The sequence below is a fragment of the Acanthisitta chloris genome, unplaced genomic scaffold (assembly GCF_000695815.1).
Source record: "Acanthisitta chloris isolate BGI_N310 unplaced genomic scaffold, ASM69581v1 scaffold1629, whole genome shotgun sequence".
In the NCBI taxonomy this organism is placed as follows: domain Eukaryota; kingdom Metazoa; phylum Chordata; class Aves; order Passeriformes; family Acanthisittidae; genus Acanthisitta; species Acanthisitta chloris.
The window spans coordinates 60803-79973 of NW_008692883.1; the positions used below are offsets into that span (position 1 = coordinate 60803).

The 19171-nt window shown below is 38.0% G+C and overlaps 1 protein-coding gene across 1 annotated transcript in view; it reads left to right on the top strand.

Moving 5' to 3' along the window:
• EIF3H (eukaryotic translation initiation factor 3, subunit H) overlaps positions 1 to 19171 on the top strand; it is a gene marked incomplete at its 5' end in the record, with an annotated part of 67561 nt that overhangs the window by 41344 nt on the left and 7046 nt on the right. The window contains 3 exons of the mRNA XM_009082825.1: positions 9095 to 9262; positions 10783 to 10882; positions 12125 to 12274. Of these exons, the coding sequence (XP_009081073.1) occupies positions 9095 to 9262; positions 10783 to 10882; positions 12125 to 12274 (418 nt within the window). The remainder of the gene's footprint in view (positions 1 to 9094; positions 9263 to 10782; positions 10883 to 12124; positions 12275 to 19171) is intronic.

Genomic DNA, 19171 nt, shown 5'->3' on the forward strand with positions numbered 1-19171 from the left:
TAGATATTTGTGTAATTTTGATTCAAAAGGTGTGTTTATCGGCGTAGCTACCATGTTGTTCTTCTGTTTCTCCAAAAATAAGAACTTTTCCTCACTGATTCTCGCTGCCAGGTGTTGAGCAGTTTTGTCCCTACATGATGAGCTGATGGAGGTTATAGAAAACAAATAACCTGTTTAACTTTCAACTGAAGAAAGAGGCTGTAGCAGCAATTTTTCTTTTAATGAATCCTGATTTGCTATAAGGACAATTCAAGAAATTTTTGTATGGGACATATGTCTGCTGCAGTGTTCAGACCACATTTCGTGAGCTTGAAACTTAAGAACAGTGTGACAAATTCTTGAAAACAGACGTGTGGATTTTTAATACCAAGGCATCAGAAAACCACTTGCTTCATTGTATCTGGTAACACAAGATGGGTGTTTTGACTTTAAGTAAGCTGTTGAAGATGTCCCTCCTCTTCCCCCTGCCCTTTGAATTTTTGCAATGCAAACACTGAGTGGTAAAAAATACCCGAACTTTGAAGCTTTACAAAGAAGAAAAATCTTTTTCTGTGCTACAAGGAGAGGTGAGGGATTAAAAAGTCCCCAAACCCCTTATGTGAAATCAACATTGTTTTTCTCCATTTATTGAAAAGTTATTAACAAAATGAGACTGACTTTCTTGTAGTGCATGCTGTGTGACATTGCTGATTTTCAAAGTGCAGGGATTGCTGAGTTGTTTCCATTTCAGTGTCTGTCCCTGTTCTGCTTTCAAATGGTGGAATATGAAAATCTGTGTTAAATTATAAAAAGTAAAAGTGACTGTGTAATTCATTAATCTTTAAACATTTCCAAATTTTTCCAGATAATTGAATAACCTCTCTGAGTATTTATGTAATATAAAATTTCATAAAAAGTACATTAATCTGGTTGACATTTATGTAGGAAAGGAATTAGAGTTTAACCACACATTTTTGTGTTACTGTGTGCTTAATTTCTTTGTAACTGGGAGCACGAAGGTAGATATGTTGATATTTTCTAAGGAAAGAACTGTTTAACCTGTTAATTTAACCTCACTAGAGTAAACAAGCAAAAATCAGTGGCCAGTAAAGAAAGTTAAGGAAATCTTATGAAACTTTTAAAGACCACATTTTTTAAAGGAGGTGCTTAGTCAGATGTGAGGTTACTGTAACATACATTTGGGTTTTGACCATGCTGATTCCTTTTCATGCCTTTAATCCTACTTTGCATTTTAGCAGCTAGGGTGATACTCATTGGACAAAAATGGTGTAAGTAAAGGCTTCGAGGTGCTGAAGTTCATGGGAATACACTCCTAATAGAAAACACTCAATGCTTTCATTAGGCATGTGATGTTTATTAGGAAATGAGATAGCATCCTCCTGCTTTTTTACAAGGAAAGCAAGAATTAAACTGCCCAGGTGGCATGTTTAGAAGTATAATTTACTGCTGTCATGACAGTGTAGGCTGACTGAAACTTTTTTCTTGATAAAGATTTCAATCTCCTATCAAATTCATCTTCAGTCAATGTAAAAATAGTAGTGTAGTAAGCCAAATAGATGCTTAGATATGAATAATGTTTACCTGCCATATAGGAGATGGAGGAATAAGTGGTGAGTGTTACTAAGATACTGTGAAGATGGAGATTTCTGGATGAATGCCAAGAAAAATACTCCAAATACACGACAGAAAGCCTTCAAAATATATTGCATTTCCTTCTGGCCATTGCTTTGTAAAAATCATTGTCAACAAAATAATTGAATTACATTGCTTAATTTCAACCTTAGTTGCAAGATGCTAATTTAAAATGGATTTCTGTATTTAAAAATGCTTTTTGAAAACTCAAGTGGTTTAATATTTCTGTAAGTATTGCAATGCTTTTGTCCATTGGAATAATGTTGCACAGTTCAGGAGACAACTTTGCAAGTTATCTTGGCAGTCCTGTCCATCTTATTTAGAATTTTCTTGAGGCTTAAGTGTGTTTATTTAAAAACAGGAGGAGTTTCCATTACCTTGAGTTATGTAGAGAATTGTGTGGTCAGTGAGATTTATTTAGTTTGTCCAAAGGCTTATCTGAGTGTTTGCTCATGTGTTAATAAAATGATATAATAGCTTGATGGGTTCGATTGCCTCCTGATTCAGTGGTTATGTGCTTAGACCAGAGCCCCATGCTCGCTGTCAGAAAATGCTGGGCAAGTGCCAGCACATGTGCAGGAAGTGGTGTGCTTCCATTTGCTACTTTCCCGTTGTCCTGTCACGCACATCCCTGTGCTCCCCGTTCCCTTGTTTTACTCATTTTCTCTGAAAACTTGTCTCCTTTATTCCCACCAGCAATTCCTACTGTGCCCTGCATTGGCAGGAGCTGTGTCCTTGTGCTGGCCCATGTCTTGGAGCTGTCTCTGCCAAGCAACAAGGTAGTGATGGGCAGTCACTGCCTGCCTTGGTGGGGTGTCTTGGACTCCAGGGCAGTTCCCCCTGACCCTCCTGACAAGGCCATAGTCATCAGTTAGGTGGGAACTGTGCTGGAGCAACTGCTGACCAAACTGGTTGTAAATAACAGTCTGGAGATACATGCTGCACTTGAGTAAGTATCTCCAGACAGAAGCACTCCAAACATTTTATTATGTTCTGTTACTTTTCACTGTTCACCTGCTGATTGTGATACCTCCTCTGGGTGCCCTATACTTTTTTCTGTAGAGCACAATTAGTATCACACAGTGCTGTCGTAAAACGAACATTGAATTGTGATCAAGGTTAAAAATGATTGAGTTTACTGAGCATGCATAATGAATTGTTTCTTCAGAGTTTTTCCTTTTCTATTTCTCCCCTCCTTTCTCATAAAATGAAGGATTTTTTGGTTTAGAAAAACATTAAGACACTAGCAAAGCCTCAGTTGCTGTAATAAGCATCCACTTAGAAGATGGTTGGGTTTGCTCTTACTAGAGAAGTAGCATTGGTGGCATAGATAGAGGTGATTGCTATAGATTTGCGTTCAATTTGTCTCATAGTCTGTGTAGAAAATGCAGATTTGTGAAGTGTGCTTTTCAGAATGTGCAGTTTTTCCACCACAGTTGCTAACTCATTGGAACACAACAATTCCTTAAAAAAAATTTAACCATTTTGGAGAACATGTTCTGCCCTTTTTTATTTTCATCATTGTATTTAGCAATTAAAATGGAGTTGAATTAAGTCTTTTGACTCGCTTTTGTTTTTGTGGTCTTATGACTTATTATGACTCTTGGACTTTTGCCTATTTTCAGGTGATTTTTTTTCTTCCCATCCAGCTACTTACAGGCCTTGGTCTGCTTAGCTTCCAAGTTTAGAGGAGACCAGGTGCTTTCAGCCCAGTATGGCAGAAGTGTATAAAATAGAGCACTGTTTTGTAACCCTGACTTGATATTTCAGAGGAGGAAATTAATATTATCGAGGAAGGCAATATTTACTTTTAATTTTTTTTCCTCCCTGAATAGGAGAATTGTTGAGTTACTAAGCATTTGTCCTGGGAAAAGTGTGTGTATGTGTGTGTGTGTGAGGTGGTTGGATCTAGATAAAAATCTGCAAATATTTGTATGCATATGTGGCACAGACTTTAGCTTATGAAATATATTTCATCAGTGTCTAAAAACTTTTTCAGATAAACTTTGCTGGAATTAATTGCAAATTCTTGTTTCTCTTTGCCCATCTTTTTTATTTGTGTTTTTTAACCAGAACAAGTTGGTTGTGGTATTGCTTATATTTGTATCTTCACAATTGGAATTGTTATCAATAGATGTAGTCATTGTGATTCATAGTTTTTTTGACAATTAATTGAGATTGTGTGTGTATGCGGAGGGAAACAAATTAATCTTTTGTCTCCATAATTCTCTGTGCTAAATTAAATTAAATAAATCAATTTTCCTTCTTTTCAAATGCATGTGCTAGTTCCTTGAACTAGCATCTGCTAACTTGGTTTAGTCATTGAAGATAGTGTCTGAAGCATACATGTGGTTTGGCAAAGCTTAATATGTATAGAAAACCCCAAATTTTTTGTGCTACGAAGTGTATAGCACTTGTTCAGTACTCATGCTGCCACATGGTAGCACTTCAAAAGAGACAAATTATTGCCCTAAAAATACTATGCACATTAGTAGCGGTGCTATAAAAGGAATATTTTAGCTGTTTTTCAACATAGTTTGACCAGATTAACCAAAATTTGCCATGCTCATGTTGCCAGTTAAATTCAGAGAAGCCTTAGTGCAGAGGCTGGATGCTGTCTCTTCTGATGGACTTCTGTGTCCCTTGGAAAGCATGTCTGCTCCTGGGTATATTTTAGGTAGTTATTTGTCTCTGGGTGCTCAGCATTGTGCAGGGAAACAATATTCATCCTCAGATCCATTCTCGTCTTGAGTCTTTTTGAGGAGGCTCTTGAGCGTGAGGAAGTAGTAAAGGTCCACCTTGTTCTTGAACTAGTGACCTGCCCTTGTGAAGGCACATGCAGCTTCTCCTGTTAAACAACAAATTTGTGAATCATGAGTCAAGACAAAGATTTAATTGTGAAATGCAGACCGAAGGTGGTTGTAGCACAGAGTTGGTTGTTACCTCCTTGGGCTGTCTGTGCCCAGTGTACACTGCAGTGAGCTGGGTGAGGAGCAGTGCAAACCAGTCCATGGCACATGATACTTGGATACAGTTCTTCTGCTTTGATGGGGTTTGGCTATTTAGGAGGCATGTTGCTTTCTACTCTTAAAATCAGATTTCTTAAGGCATATCAATTTAAACTATGTTTTGGAAATTAAAGCTTGAGCATCTGAGGTGTCATCAAATGTATTGCCTTCAGGCCACCTTTGATCAGGGTTTCACATGTCATAATATTTACGGGCAATCTGAATGTGGCCAGATGGAAATGCATCTCAGCTGATGGTAATGATAACTAAGGACTAAATTTCAGCAACACACACATTGATATGTGACCCCACGAGAGGTGAATTCTAATGAATTGTTTGTAAGGAAACAATTTAGTGATAAGTCAACTTGCCTCATGTATCAGGCTGCTGCAAAAGCACTTGTTTTAGAAGTATTTTAGAAATAAACTTGTTTTAAGAAGGCTGTGAATTTCCCAGTTGTTTGTAAACTCAGGGATTTGTTTGCATTTTAAAATGATCACATGGACCTCTTTTCCATGCCTCAGCTGATTTGACCTGTTCTTAAATTTAAGTTTTCAAGCAGCAAGGTTATTGACCAAGGATATCTTGAGGTATATAAAACATGGGTGAATTGTCCCAGTGTTGAATGGCTCATCACGTCAGCGTTCAATTCTTGGCCTTGTATCTGATCTACTGTATAATTTGGGGTGTGTTATTTTTGGTTAGTAAGGTAGGGTATGTGCCTCCTTTATGTTAAATCTCAGATAAAGTTTCTAATGTTGCCAGTACATTTTAGAAAAGGAAAGTGTCTTTGTGTTATTTCAATATTTTCTTTAATCTTTTACGTTTATTAAAACTAGTTGAGCTCTTCAAACTACTGTAATAGGGTTTATGGTCAAGGTTTTTCAGTAGAGGCATTTTGATAGTACAAGTTCACACAAGTCAGTCATATTTAGGCAAAACACTCATAATTGCATAGTTTTCCACTTTTTCTGCTTTAGAATTTTTCAAATTATGCTATGGCTTTCTACCTTCATTAATCCCCCACCCTCTCCATTTGTTTGCAAACTAACAAAAAATAACCCTTGTAAAGGAAGGAGGAGATCTTTTCTTAATAGCAGGAAAAGAGAGACTCTTCTGTTAAAGATCAGCACCTCAAAGGGTGCTCAGGAGATGGATGTGGCTCTGGAGACAGAGGCTGCGCCTTCTCAATGAGAGCAGCACACTGAGAAGTGCAAGCATGACTGTTGGCTTTCCTCATCATAAGGGTACTCTTCAACAAATAATCTGCTTTCAAATCTTAGTGCATTGTTTACATGTGGGGGAGACGGGGGAAGCATCCTAGCCTGGCTGTTCCCCATCTCTTTTCTTTACTCACCTCATTTCTGGGTACTCTCAGACTTAGTGGCCCTTTTTTAGTGCCTCCTTTGCGGTGTGGCTTTGGAAGGACTATGGCATGAAACTGAACTCATTAGAAAAAGCACACGACTGTCCCAAATCCTAGCAGACTGAGGACTGGGTAGAAGGAGAGAGCTCTTGCCCAGTCTGTGCTGAACTGCTAGGTAAAAGATGATGTTCTGTAGATTGGGCAAACAACGTAAAGCAACAGTGGTAATGGTATCAGCAAAAGCAGCTTAGGGGCTGTTATCCATTTGTGCAAGTTGGCAGCTTGTTGGAGCTATCTAGCTACTAATACATGTTATATAAAATATATATGTTTGGTTAAAAGAGTTTCCATTTCTCCCTGGTGGGGACTGCATCATGTTTTAATTTCTGCAGTTGTTTTCCCAAGGCAAAGATGTTAGCTATTGATGCTTTATTGGTTCTTTGAGATTTTTTCCACTATTGCCTTCATTATCATCTAACTGCTAACAGTCATGAGAGGAGGATTTGCTGACTTGAAATCTTTATGGTTTTTAGTGAGTCTTTTTTTTTTCTGGACAATATTGCTTACATCGTGTTCAGTTACATGTTGCTGGTTGTACTGTGCTTAAAAAAAGTAAGTTGTCATGGAACGTGGTTACCAATTACCTCTCAGATGAATACTTTTAAGAGCACAATATACCTTTATTCAAGTTTGTAAAAATCTGGATGTTTTCTTAGGGTATTCCTGCTCTTGAACATTACATTTCTCAAGGGAGAAATTATCTGGATGTGATAACCACATGATTTCATAGGTATCTATATCTAAGTGTTTTTTCCCCATCATTACATGACCACCTCTACTTTGACAGTGTCCACAATTACAAGAGAATTCCTACTGCAAGGAGCAGTCTAGCTCAGCTCTCTAAAAGTCCACATTTCACATTTATCACTTTCAGCTCCTTTTTAAAATCCATTTCCTTTTCATGACTTCATTTGGATAGAAAAGATCTAACCATAATTTAATTTTTTAGCCTATTGTAGTATTTGTGAAAAGCAAGTATTACCTGCTTGCCACACAGATATACTTTTGAAAAGTGTTTCTGTATGGACATGTTGTGTTAGCCAAAATAGTTTATTCTAGCTACATTTAATAAATGGGTCGTATGCTTTTCTTAATTCAAAATCATGGTCAAAGTAGGAGTCATTTAGTTTGTTCTGGGGCAGGTCTGTGTTCTTTTTGCTTTAATTGTAAAATCTAGAAACTTCTCATCTTCCTCACCAAAAAAAAATAATCCACCAAAAACTTTTTAAGATTAAGGACTGAGTTTCTTTGACAAGCTAGACCTTAGCTCTGTTTTTGAGAGAAACATTGAGATGCATCACGGCTGCTGGGTAAAGGAGCTTCAGACTGGCCCCTGTTCCTGGAATTTGTACAATGATCCTACTTTGATCTGGCAAGGGGAAACATTTTCATTTGGGGTTTGAAATTGCTGTTTGGTCAGTTCTGCTGGTTGCCCTGGGGATTTTAGTGGCATCTCTAGGTTTGCCTTGGTTTAGAGACAGGCACATGGCACAGGCCTTGCCTTTGCTGGCAGTGTGTTAGGGGATTTCAGACCAAAGCCTGGGTGAGTTTGCTGCTTTGGGGTGCTGTATTATCATGATGCCTCGGATGGAATAAAAATTTGAAGTCTATTTTTATTAAGATACTATGAAATAGAATGCAAGCACCATGTGCTGATATAAGTCTGAAAGGGTTTACGTAAGTGTACTTAGGTTTCTTTAAAAATACAGTCAGACAGATATGGCAATTTAATGGAAAGGGTCAGCAGACTGCAGAATGTAGTTTGTGCTGTAAGGATGGGTGATAAGTCAGAAAAATACTTGTCCAATCTTGAAAAATGCCTCCTTATATCTGTACATAATATGGTTGAAACTTTTTTCCTTTTGAATGAATATGAAGTGGGGTCTGAAATTGTAGCACATTCTGCCTCTAATTAATTTGTGTTGATTTCTTTTATAATGAATATCATATTTTCATCTGCACAAGGAGAAGCCTTGAAAAAATTTAACGAAAATGAATGGATAGGAGGGGATGTGTTTTATCTTTGTAATTTTTGCAGCTGCAGATAAAACTTCAGGATTGTGCAGTGTTGTTGCATTTGATTTCCTGTCAGTTGGCTCTGAGCATTGGTTCGTCTGATAATCACACAAAAATCTGTTTCCTTAAATGTAACCAGCAGGCACAGTGTCTGTTTAAAGGGTCTGATAAGTGATAAGCTGTGTTCTTCTTCTTGGTGGGATTATGTTAAACATTTCTGAATAGAATTCTGTTCCATCAAGGTGATCTGTTTGACTGAAGCATTTAGTAGAAACAGAATTTATTTGTTGGTACAATGAACATTGCAGCTGTTGGTGTTAAAAGCTTGACAAAAAAATGTTATCCACTGTTAGAGTAACTTACTGTGTATGGAAATGTGTGTGTATTAGCTAGAATAATTTTTACATGCAACATACTTAGCGTTTATATACATCAAAAAAGAGGAAATAGTATTGAAAATTGGAAGATAAATGCAATCAAAGCTATCTGACAGCTAAAGCTGGTCCCCCAAACTAATACTGAAAATGTAGTTCTATGTTGTGAAAAAGGCACACATAGTTTATCATCTGTTTCATATGCTCATTAAATAATTCTCCTTTTGATTCCAGAAGTTACCTAATTCCAGACACTATTGCAGCTTAAATCACAATATGGCTTTGTTACTAAATGGTGGACTATTACTGCCTAATGAAACCCAGTATCAGATTATTTTCTTTTTTATGAATGAGTAAGGTAATACACACTGTAAATGACGTGTAACAGTTTGTTGATCATTTTAGCAATTAAGTGCATCTGAAAAAAGTCTGCTTACTCAGGCTGATCTTACTTTCATTCTCTGAGGAGGCTCTGGGTTTTAATGAAGTCTGTCCAGCAGTGAGTAAACAAATTTCTGGGTAGGTGCAAAAATGAAAATAAAGCAAAATATGATCTTCTCATTTAATATCAGGCTTTCTTTCTAAATAGTACAGATTGTGTAAGTTTACTTTTTAAGCATACTTTTTATTTAATCTAGTTCAATACCAGATGGAAATGATGCGAAGCCTCCGCCACGTAAACATTGATCATCTTCACGTTGGCTGGTACCAGTCCACGTACTATGGCTCTTTTGTCACTCGTGCCCTCCTGGACTCCCAGTTCAGTTACCAGCATGCAATTGAGGAGTCTGTAGTTCTCATTTACGGTTAGTATGAGGTTTCCTTTATTATTCTTTTCCCCTCTTAATATTATTACTGCTATTTTTGTATTCTGTCTTTTGCCTGTAAGAGTAGCCTGGCAGGCCTTTTCGAGTAAATACCAACCCTGTGTCTACGGCAGGCCCTACGGCAGCCTCAGCAGCAGCTAAGTCTAGACAGGGTTTCCTTCTTTCTGTTTATTTTTCTTGCTATCAGAGCCCTGATGTGTACGTTTTGGAATGCTGGAGTAGCTGCTTCATTTTTATTCCTTCATCTCCCCTCCCTCGTGGAAGGGGCTGGTGGAACCCGACCAGATGTCTAACAAACCCTGCTTGCTAGCGTGTCTGGCTCTGTACGTGACTGACCAATCATCGCACGAATTGCCAAGTTTTTTTTATACCTCTGACAGAAGCATACAAAACCCGGACTGTTTCTTAGCACAAAGATTTTTTTCTTTTCTGCCTATTTAATGGTGTTTCCTCAAGCTCTCCAGACCAGATGTTCTGTGCTGTATCAGAACCGTAGGCAATTTAACAGCTTTATAGCCTCCCCCTCCCCAAACACTCACAGTTTGCCATATCTGGCAGACTTGCATGTAGTTTCCAGCTGAGAAGTAAATGTAACGTCCTGAGTATCTGTCAGAAAAAATACTAATGAATACGATCAATCTTATGAGCTGCCCCAAAATTGTTTCAGTATGTTAACAATTGGATTACAGTAAAGAACAAGTTGTTAAAGTATACTTATATTGGCTGGAAACATTGCATCATCAGACCTTGATGAATTTTCCACTTGTTTCAGTCTATTTTGGTTTTCATTTTATCACCGATTGCTAAAAGTTTTACTGTGTTAAGTTTCAGACAACATGAATGTTAACACAGCTTTTATTCTCATGTTGGCATGCTTCAGCCGTTATCATGCTGCAAGTGTTAAGCTTCTTTGTCCAAGGAATGTAACAGTTTGTTTAGAAAATTTCCCCCTAAATTCAGCAGAGTATGTCAAGGCAAAACTAATCTTTTTATATACCAGTTACATTGTCATGCACGAAGCAGCACAGCAACTTGATCTGAATTAGCTTATTGCTACTCTAAAATTACATATTTTTTTCTGTATAAAATGTAGTTTAATGAGTATTTTAATTTACTGCATAATGACTGGAAGGAAAAATCTTTATTTAAATGAGATCGCTCTTACATAAGTTCTGTGAATAGTTCATGTGAAATAAAAGAAAATGTGAATTGGACCTTTAATGGGAAAATAATGTTGCGAGTAGAATGGGTCTAGATCCCTCCCATGTTTCTCAAGTTAAGTTTACTAATCTGCTTCACTGTCTGTCATTGCATGTATTTCACATTGCAGTACAATAAAGGTTGCTTCTGCTGCAGTGAATTTTCTGTGTTTGTTCTCTTAATTTTTTTTTAATAGGCCTACTTAGTTATTTTCCATCTGTTTATGTCACTCAGATATTTAAAAAGAAAAAGGCAATCTGGGTTTGGTAATAATATGCTTTCTCCATTTTTAATGGTAGATCCCATTAAGACGGCCCAAGGATCTTTGTCACTGAAGGCATATAGGCTGACTCCCAAACTGATGGAAGTTTGCAAAGAAAAAGACTTCTCTCCAGAAGCGTAAGAAACTTCAAACAATGTTTTCTCACAGGTTTTGCTGAATTATTTGGGAGGCAGAAGGGTACAAGGGATGATGGAACACTGTGTTTTAAAACCACTTGTAACAGTGTATGTTGGAGAAAATGGATCTGTATGGGTAGTGTTAGATGTGCACAGGCTGTCAAGGCATGAAAGTCTGTCTTTGGGGATCTGGGTGGAACTTGAATTGATTTTGGGGCTAGGCGGTGGATGTATTCTAGAAGAGCTGTTGCTTTGTATTTATTCCAAATTAACTCCCCCAGGTGGACACAGTTTTCTGGAGTAGAGCAGGATAATTACTCTCTTTGAGAAGATTAGCCTCTTGTTACAGACGTAGGCCCTTGCCGGCATCTTTCTCCTCCAGCAGCTTGGTGTTCAATGGCAAAAGCACAAGTACTTGTTAAAACTTCTTCATTGAGGAAAAACAGAATAATTTCACTGCTTGGTGTCTAAACATTTCCATGGTGAACGAGCAAATCCATGGTTAGTCCAAAGAAAAAACCCCAAAGAGGTGGGGGAGAGGCAAAAAGTGAAAATTTTTATTCCAAAATCCAGTATAAATACAAAGAATTTAATGCTGTATTTCCTTCGAAACTTACAGATCATGCCTTTATTTCCAGATTTTATGAAAAGTGTTACTGTTTTTTTATAAAGCAATAGCAATAGTTTTTTATGTGTATGTTGTAAAAAAATACACTCTGGAAATTTATATTTTAATATTCATCATAGAATTTAATTATTCCAAGGCGTACACGATTTTGTGGATCTAATTTTTTGGTCAGTAAAAATTCTAATTATTCATCTATTGGGGAAATTGTTTTTCATTGTAGTAGTTATGATTTTAAAGGTATTTTAGCGTCATGTGGTAACATACTGTTCACTTCTATTTAAGAAACCCTGATGGCAGGGAAATCAGTAAAATATTTAGGAAGGGGCAGAGTTAATCCTGTCAGTACAGTCTCTTGCTGGAGGCTTTTTCACGTAGGTAATGTGTTAGCAAGCAAGGCAGCTGCTAGTTTTTCCTAGAGCAGCTTTTCCTAGTCTTTGTAAATGTGAGGTTTTGCCATGCAAATCCTCCCTTACCAAAATTTAACTCTTGTTTGATTATGGAACTATGAAAATCAAGAGTTTTTACAAAATTGCAAAGTGTTGGAGCAACAAATCAGCTAAGAGAATAGGAGAGTTACTGGTTATATTAATAAATATTCTTCAACTTTTTTACAGCTTGAAAAAAGCAAATATTGCTTATGAAAACATGTTTGAAGAAGTGCCCATTGTAATTAAGAATTCATACCTGATCAATGTGATGTTGTGGGAACTGGAAAAGAAATCTGCAGTAGCTGATAGACATGAATTGCTCAGTCTGGCTAGCAGGTAAGTACTTGTTACAATAATGGATGTATTTTTATTCGCTTTCCCAAACCACAGTTTAACACCTTGGGTGAAATCCCAGTCTCATTACAGTCCATGGAAGCTTTGCCTTGACTTTTAATGGGGTTAACACTTTACCCTTCGTGTTCTTTTGCTGAAGGAAAAACTGAATGGTAAAATGTAGCATTAGATTCAAGGACTAAATTCAGTCTGTAGTCTGTGCTGCTTGAAGTGTAGAAACTTTCCAGAAGTCTGTATTTCTTCAAGAAAATATGGGCACTCAGAAAATCCAGGCAAATAGATCTGTAAATAAAAATTTGTTTTGTTAAATATTCTTTAAGTAATTCTACAAATTATTTTCATGTAAAAAAATTGCATTAGTTCTACTTCAGTAGGAGGATAAATTTGAAAATAAAATAAAATAATTAGGCGTCTGGGAAACTGGCAAAAATGCTCAAACTGATTGTTGTAACAGCCAGCATTCATGATGTCAGAAATTGTTCTAAAATGGTCTTCTCATAACTTTAAGAATAACTTCTTGTTCTTGTAGCCTTTGCCCTGAAAACACACTTTTGATAACGAAGTGGGTGTGACTTGTAGCAATATTTAGAAATTTGGTGGTGCTTTAATCTTACGCAACACAGGACAGTTAATTGGGTCTCTCAGATACACAAAGTGATGCACTACTTTGTGGCATATAGAAACTGGGTTGTATTCATTTAACAGAATTTCAGAGTATAACATTTCACTTTTACATCAAGATGTTGTCTGCCGAAATTCTGATCCCAGTGGCCTCGTTTCTTTTTCCTTTTTCGTGCTGCCTCTCCTCCCCACCTCTCCGTACAAGGCAGTTGTTAATGGATCTGTATTGCTAGTCATCTATATGTTCCCTGAGTTGGCAAAAATTTTCCACTCTCTCTACTCGAGCTTATGTGAATGGATTGAGGGATCTGATAACTTCTAGAGAAAGTGGTCAAGAGAGAACAGGTATAGGGTTGAACTCTACCATGGAATGTACAGATGCCATAAGCAACATTTAGTCAGTAATTCTCTCCAGTAAAGTTGTGACTTTGCACATTAGAATTAAAAAAGTGAAGAATTTTTGCCAAGGCACTCAATCTGCTTGACTCTGCAGGCTTTCTGCCAGGGTTGCTCTTTCCTTGGTTAAAGATCACAAAGCTTTTCCCATCCGAGGAGAGGGTGGGCACTGGATGTAGGAGATGACAATATTTTGATTTCCTGTGAGCTCTACCACTTCATTGTGCAAAGGAGGACTATGCTGAGGATACAGCAGGTTTCCAGAAGACTTGGCAGCATTGCCCTTGACTGTAGAAAGTGCTGGGATTACCCAGTACCCTGGATCCTAGCAAGGACTGCTGCTAGTCACACAATACAATTCTGGAAATGAAAAGTAATTTGAACAGATCACAAACCACAGCTGAAGTTTTTCATCCGCTTTATATCTGATGTAGTAACTGTTGTGTACCACTGCCCTGACTCAAGATAAAAGATAAGAATTGTACAAATTAATTTCCTTTTTGGAATGAGAGTGTTAACAGCCTGATGCAAGACAGGCTTTCATGTCTGTCTTCATATCAGTAGAGGGGATGAGAAATGAACAAGAGAAGCATGAGCCCAAAATTAAAACAAACGTTCCTCACAGATTCTTCTGGCTCACCTGGTCTATTTGAGGAACTTAAGGTGCTTAGTTCGGTTTGACGGAGAGAAAGTTTTGGAAATTACCCAGTGGGTTTGATGCATGCTTTTAAAAAATATGATAGCTGCTTTTAGTTACCAGGCAGGTTACATTTGGTGATATCTTACATTGGTATTACTCAGCAGCTGGCAAATTAAAACATTTTAATGCATCCTTATTCAAGGTAGGGTGACTTGTACTGCCTGATGAAATATTTAACTAGTTTTTACTTGAATTCAGCTACGAGCATTACTCTGTCAAAGAATGTGTTGCCTAAAGTAGGGGAGTTCAACTCCCACTATTCTGGAGTCTTATTTTCACTTTTCTTATTTATTTTCATATTTCCATATTTTTGTATTTCAGTAGTTGTGGATAAAGCATATCAGATAGCAACTTTTAATTTTGATTCGTGTCTTCCTCACTTAGCACTATTGTTAACAGTAACTTCAAGGCTTCTTTTTGGTTTTGTTTTTTTTTCTGGGATTTTTCTTTTTTTTCCCCCCCAGGGTGTTTTGTTGTTGTTGGGTTAGTTTTTGATTTGGGTTTTGGGGTTGTTTGAGCTTTTTTGTTGGGTTTTTTTTTGTTGATTTTTGGGAGCATCGCTGAACTTTTTTTAATTCTTCTGAAGCAATGGTTTGGCAATAAAATTATTTGCCCACAGTTCCTCTCCTCTAGAGAGTTTGCTTCATCAAGATTCTCACATGTTCAGCCACCCACCTTGTCTGAGTTTGAAGCTCTACCTATTTGAAGTATTTTGCCTGCACCTTAATACCATTCTCCTTTTGAAGTACATTTGTGATAATTGTATATAGTAGTTTACCTTTTGGGGCATAAATTTATGTTTCTCTTGTGAAATCTGAATTGACTGGAATATTCTAGGCAAAAAAGTTGAAGGCAGACTAGCACAAGGCTAGCAAGTAATAGCAAGTAAAGGCCTTTTACTCAAAATGTTATCCTCCTGCTACCCTTAAGGACCAAAATGTCTTGAAGACCTTGGAGTACTGCCAGTCTTTTGATAGAGACTCAAGAATTAAAATCCTGTCAGATAATGTTCCAGATCTACAGAGAAATAATTACAACCAACTTTCTCATTCCCATCCATCTCTTCCTTATTCTATTGATGATCTAGTTTAAATTAAAAAAAGCTTTTTTGTGGTCTAGCTCCATAATAGGGTTGTTCTATAATATCTCAATTTGTCTCAAGCAATTTTTCTAATAGTGTGCGTCAGTAGAAGCAAACATGTGCTGAACATTTACTGCACTAACATCTACTTGGCAGATATATTTTTCAAACATCAGATGCAGTATTTTTGCAGAAGTGACGTAAGGAGGGTTACTTTGGCTTTTGAAAACAATATTAACCTTTATACATTGTACTGCTTATTCAAAAATCTCAATGTGCTTAGCGGATTATTAAGATAATTATGAAAATCTCTAATTTGCAGATGGGGGAACCTGACACAGAGAGGGTAAATGTGTTGCCCAAAGGCACACATCAAAGTCGGAGTAGAAAACGGAATGGAGCTCAAGACTCCTGACTTGCATATCTCATTCAAACAAAATCCTCTTAAACAGCACAGGTTGAACTCAGATTGAAATACTGAGATGTAAACAAGTTCTGCTAAGTGGTGGGAACGTTCCTTAGAAATTTTTAATCAGAAAGATGTGCTTTGCCCTGCAGTTCCTCTCTAATCCACCCAAAGCTGTTCCCACCAGGAGGAAAAATGCTGTGCAGGGTGGCACTTTTCCCAAAAAGCAGTGACTCTGAGAGGGGCCTCAGTAGAGCTGGTGGAAAGTGGAAAAAATGAGCAGTAGGTAGAGCATTTTCTTATACTTTCTCTTGCTGCTACATTTTCTCATCTTAGCCACAGTGCAAGCAAAATAAAATAAAGTAAGGGGGGTGTTATGGGACCAGTTATGGTAATTGTAGGCAAGTTTAGGGGATCATCTTTTTTGGACATCTCCAGCTTCAGAATTGTTATGCGCCAAAATTCAGTGCCTGAGTATGGCACCATGATTCATTCTGGGGGCAGAGGCACCCAGCCTCCCTGGCCAGCATGTATAGGTGAGCTTCTCCAAAAGTTCAAGCTGAGGTCTGTGACTTGTGCATAGAGACAGTTAAAACTAACGAGCAGGACATGGGCAGCTGAGAACGATAGGAATTGCTGCTTCTCTTTGAAGCTTGGGTGTCTGATTTGAGGCTTCATTTTGGGTGTTTCAAACCTTCAGCGAGCATGTGTCTGGAGTCCTTTTCTGATTAAAGATGCTGAAGTAAATGTGGGCCTCATGTGTAGCTCCCCATCATGAATCCTACAGAAGCGGAGCCAGTTTGAAGTTCCAGTCCCAGCTGCTTGCCTCGTTCCTCCCCACTATCCCCATTTCATCTCTATACCCCTCCCACCCTCAAAGATTTTTATTCCCTCATCTGTTTCAGAATATGGCTGTACAAATAGCTTTGTGGAATAGTCTGATGGAAAAAGTCAGACTCCTACTCTTCCCTTCCAGCCTCCCTAAAAAAACCCAAAAAACAACCCAGCAGGGGGTGGGTTTGCATTTACAGTAGACTATTTCACTGAAAGAGTTTGAAGTGTGCCCACGCAAACAGCTGAATCCATACAGCTGAGAGTGCTGTAATCTTTGGGCAAAGAGGGAGAGGCAGGAAGATGCTGATGCTGGAACCTCTTAAACTGACTTTGCTGGCAACAGCAAAAACTGCACCTTTGCTCTCCTTAAAATATATCTGCAAAGGGAGGCTGTGGTGGTATGAGCACTCCCTCAGGAAAAGGAAGGCTTGCATTCAGGTCTCTTAGCCAGATCTGTATCCTGACAGGATGCCCTTGTGTCTTGAGTGGTCTGTGAGTTCAGTTATTATGTAGTTCTTTCTTTCTCCATCTGTGGATGCTAGACCATAACAGTGCCAAATGCAAGGCTCACCAGCAGGAAGAACAGGCCAGAAAGGACCATGAGTGTTATCTGCAGATTAGGCTACTTTGCTCACAGGTTTCTACTTCTGGCCCTCAGAATTAATTGACCCTTGTATTTGATAATTGTTAAACAAGGAGTCAGAAGTAATCCATGTGTCAAGGACCTGATTTCCTATCTGCCCTTTTGGGTGAAGGGTTATACCCCATCAAGCTCTTACTGCAAAAATGCACAGCACAAGAAATTGCTTTCCAGACTCTGCTTTCTGGTCTGTTTTATTTTCTAAACAGGCTTTGACAGTTTTCCTTTGACAGTTTGTATGTGTTTGTCCTTTTTGGGCATTTTTGATTATGTCATCTAAGCTACACAGATAAGTCTCAAGTGATACATTTCTGGAAGATCTGCAGGTCACTCCCTACAGGTGTGTGATCATAGTAACAGTTCTGGTGAAGGAGTGCTCTCACATCAGATTATTTCTTCATTAGATGTGTAAGAATCCACATGACAGATACTTCTTTTATGATTTTTATTCTAGTTTTCTTTGTTACCTATATTTCTTCCCGAAAAACAGCACAGTCCCCATGTGTGGGCGTTGTGATGCTTAGTTTGAAAGGAGTTCTGCAGCTGATAGTTTTCTTTCATGACAATTCACTGATACCAGAGGTGTGGTGGTCTCCTGGTGCTATCTTAAGGTGGAACTGTCTTCTAGTCCAATTCAAGAGTGTGCTCAGATCATCACCACTGGGTGATCTCAGACCTGACTTGTTTCAGATGAAACTCAACTGAAGAGAGGCATTAGGAGGATAATTATTTTGCTTCAGCCACTTTCAGCTCACCAAACCATGTCAGAAATAGTGATAAGAACCCCCCTGAAACACATGTAGCATGGCCGTTGGTTTCTCAGCACCAGCTGTTTTGCTTTATAGATCTGTTCCTTTTGGTCTACACTACTCACTAATTTAAATACAAACTCGATTTAATTGACTCTTTTGCTGAATTCGCTGACTGAAATGCATCCATTGAAACTGCAGTTTTCTTATTACTGGTGCCCTCAAGAACAGCAACAAATGCAAGTGCTCCACTTTGTCCTACATTTCACTATCACAGAGCTTTGCAGGAAAGTAAGTCTTGATGAGGATGTGAGCATTTACCAGCACACATTTTATTTTGTTGTTTCACGGATGCATAGAGGACTTTTAAGTACATAGCAGTGTGATCTTGGAGATCTGCTGTAGGGAGATGTGCTAGTTAAGGAGGTGCCTAAAAGACCTTTTGGGCTAATTAAGTGTTTGATGAGTGTTATGGGCTGGAGCAATGTGATCTAACTTCCTAAATATCACCAGAATAAACTTCAGCTGAATAAAACTTGCTTAAACATTGTATATATACATTTTTGCAAATAACTTCCTATTGGTCTTTCTTTTTTTTTTTTTAAGAGATGGAATAAAAAAGGGGTATCAGCCACATGAGAACTGAGGAAAAAGCTGGTCCTGTATTTGCAGCATACTTATCACTTCATGTCTCAGTTCACATCTGGTTAAGTTATCTGTTTTTAGCTTTTTGTTTCCCTGGCAATGAGAGCAAACAGTGTATTACTGCAACTTCTAACAATAACTCTCTGTTTCTGTATTCTGCTGTACTAAGCTGGTCCCAAAGAGATTCACATAAAATCATTCTTTGTAACCAGCTATATTTCACGTGGACACTATCTGTAAAATAATTATGTATTTCTGATGTGCACATACCCTACAAGGCTAATAGTGTGTAACTACACAGGCATTTCTGATAATGCCCAGTTCTAACACTAACTCCATATAACATAAACTCTATAAAAAGCTGGAAATACACATACCCCTAGCCATGGCAATATTCCACAGTTCTAAATACCACGTGCTCGAAATGTTCAACAAAAAAACCCAAGATGTTTAAAAATAATTATTATAGTGGCGCCTTTCTTGCTGCTGTGTATCTGAAATCCTCCTCACCATCTGCCCCTGTACACAACTGAGATTTAACACTCTGGCTTGGAAATACGTTGCCATGTGAAGTTACTGATGCAGCCCTTTGTTCAGCGAGTCAAACAGCTGTCCTAGCACTCAAGGATAAGGGTGTTCTCAGCAGGTATCCTCTAGTGCCTCAGTGCATTACCAGCTTCTGTCTCCAGCTATGAGTTCTATGGATTTGGGGAATAATTTACACTTAAAAAGGGATGTGCATGTAATACATGTGGTTGCTTTTTCACTTGATGCTTATTTCCTCCAGTTAGAATTTCTCCAGTCCGT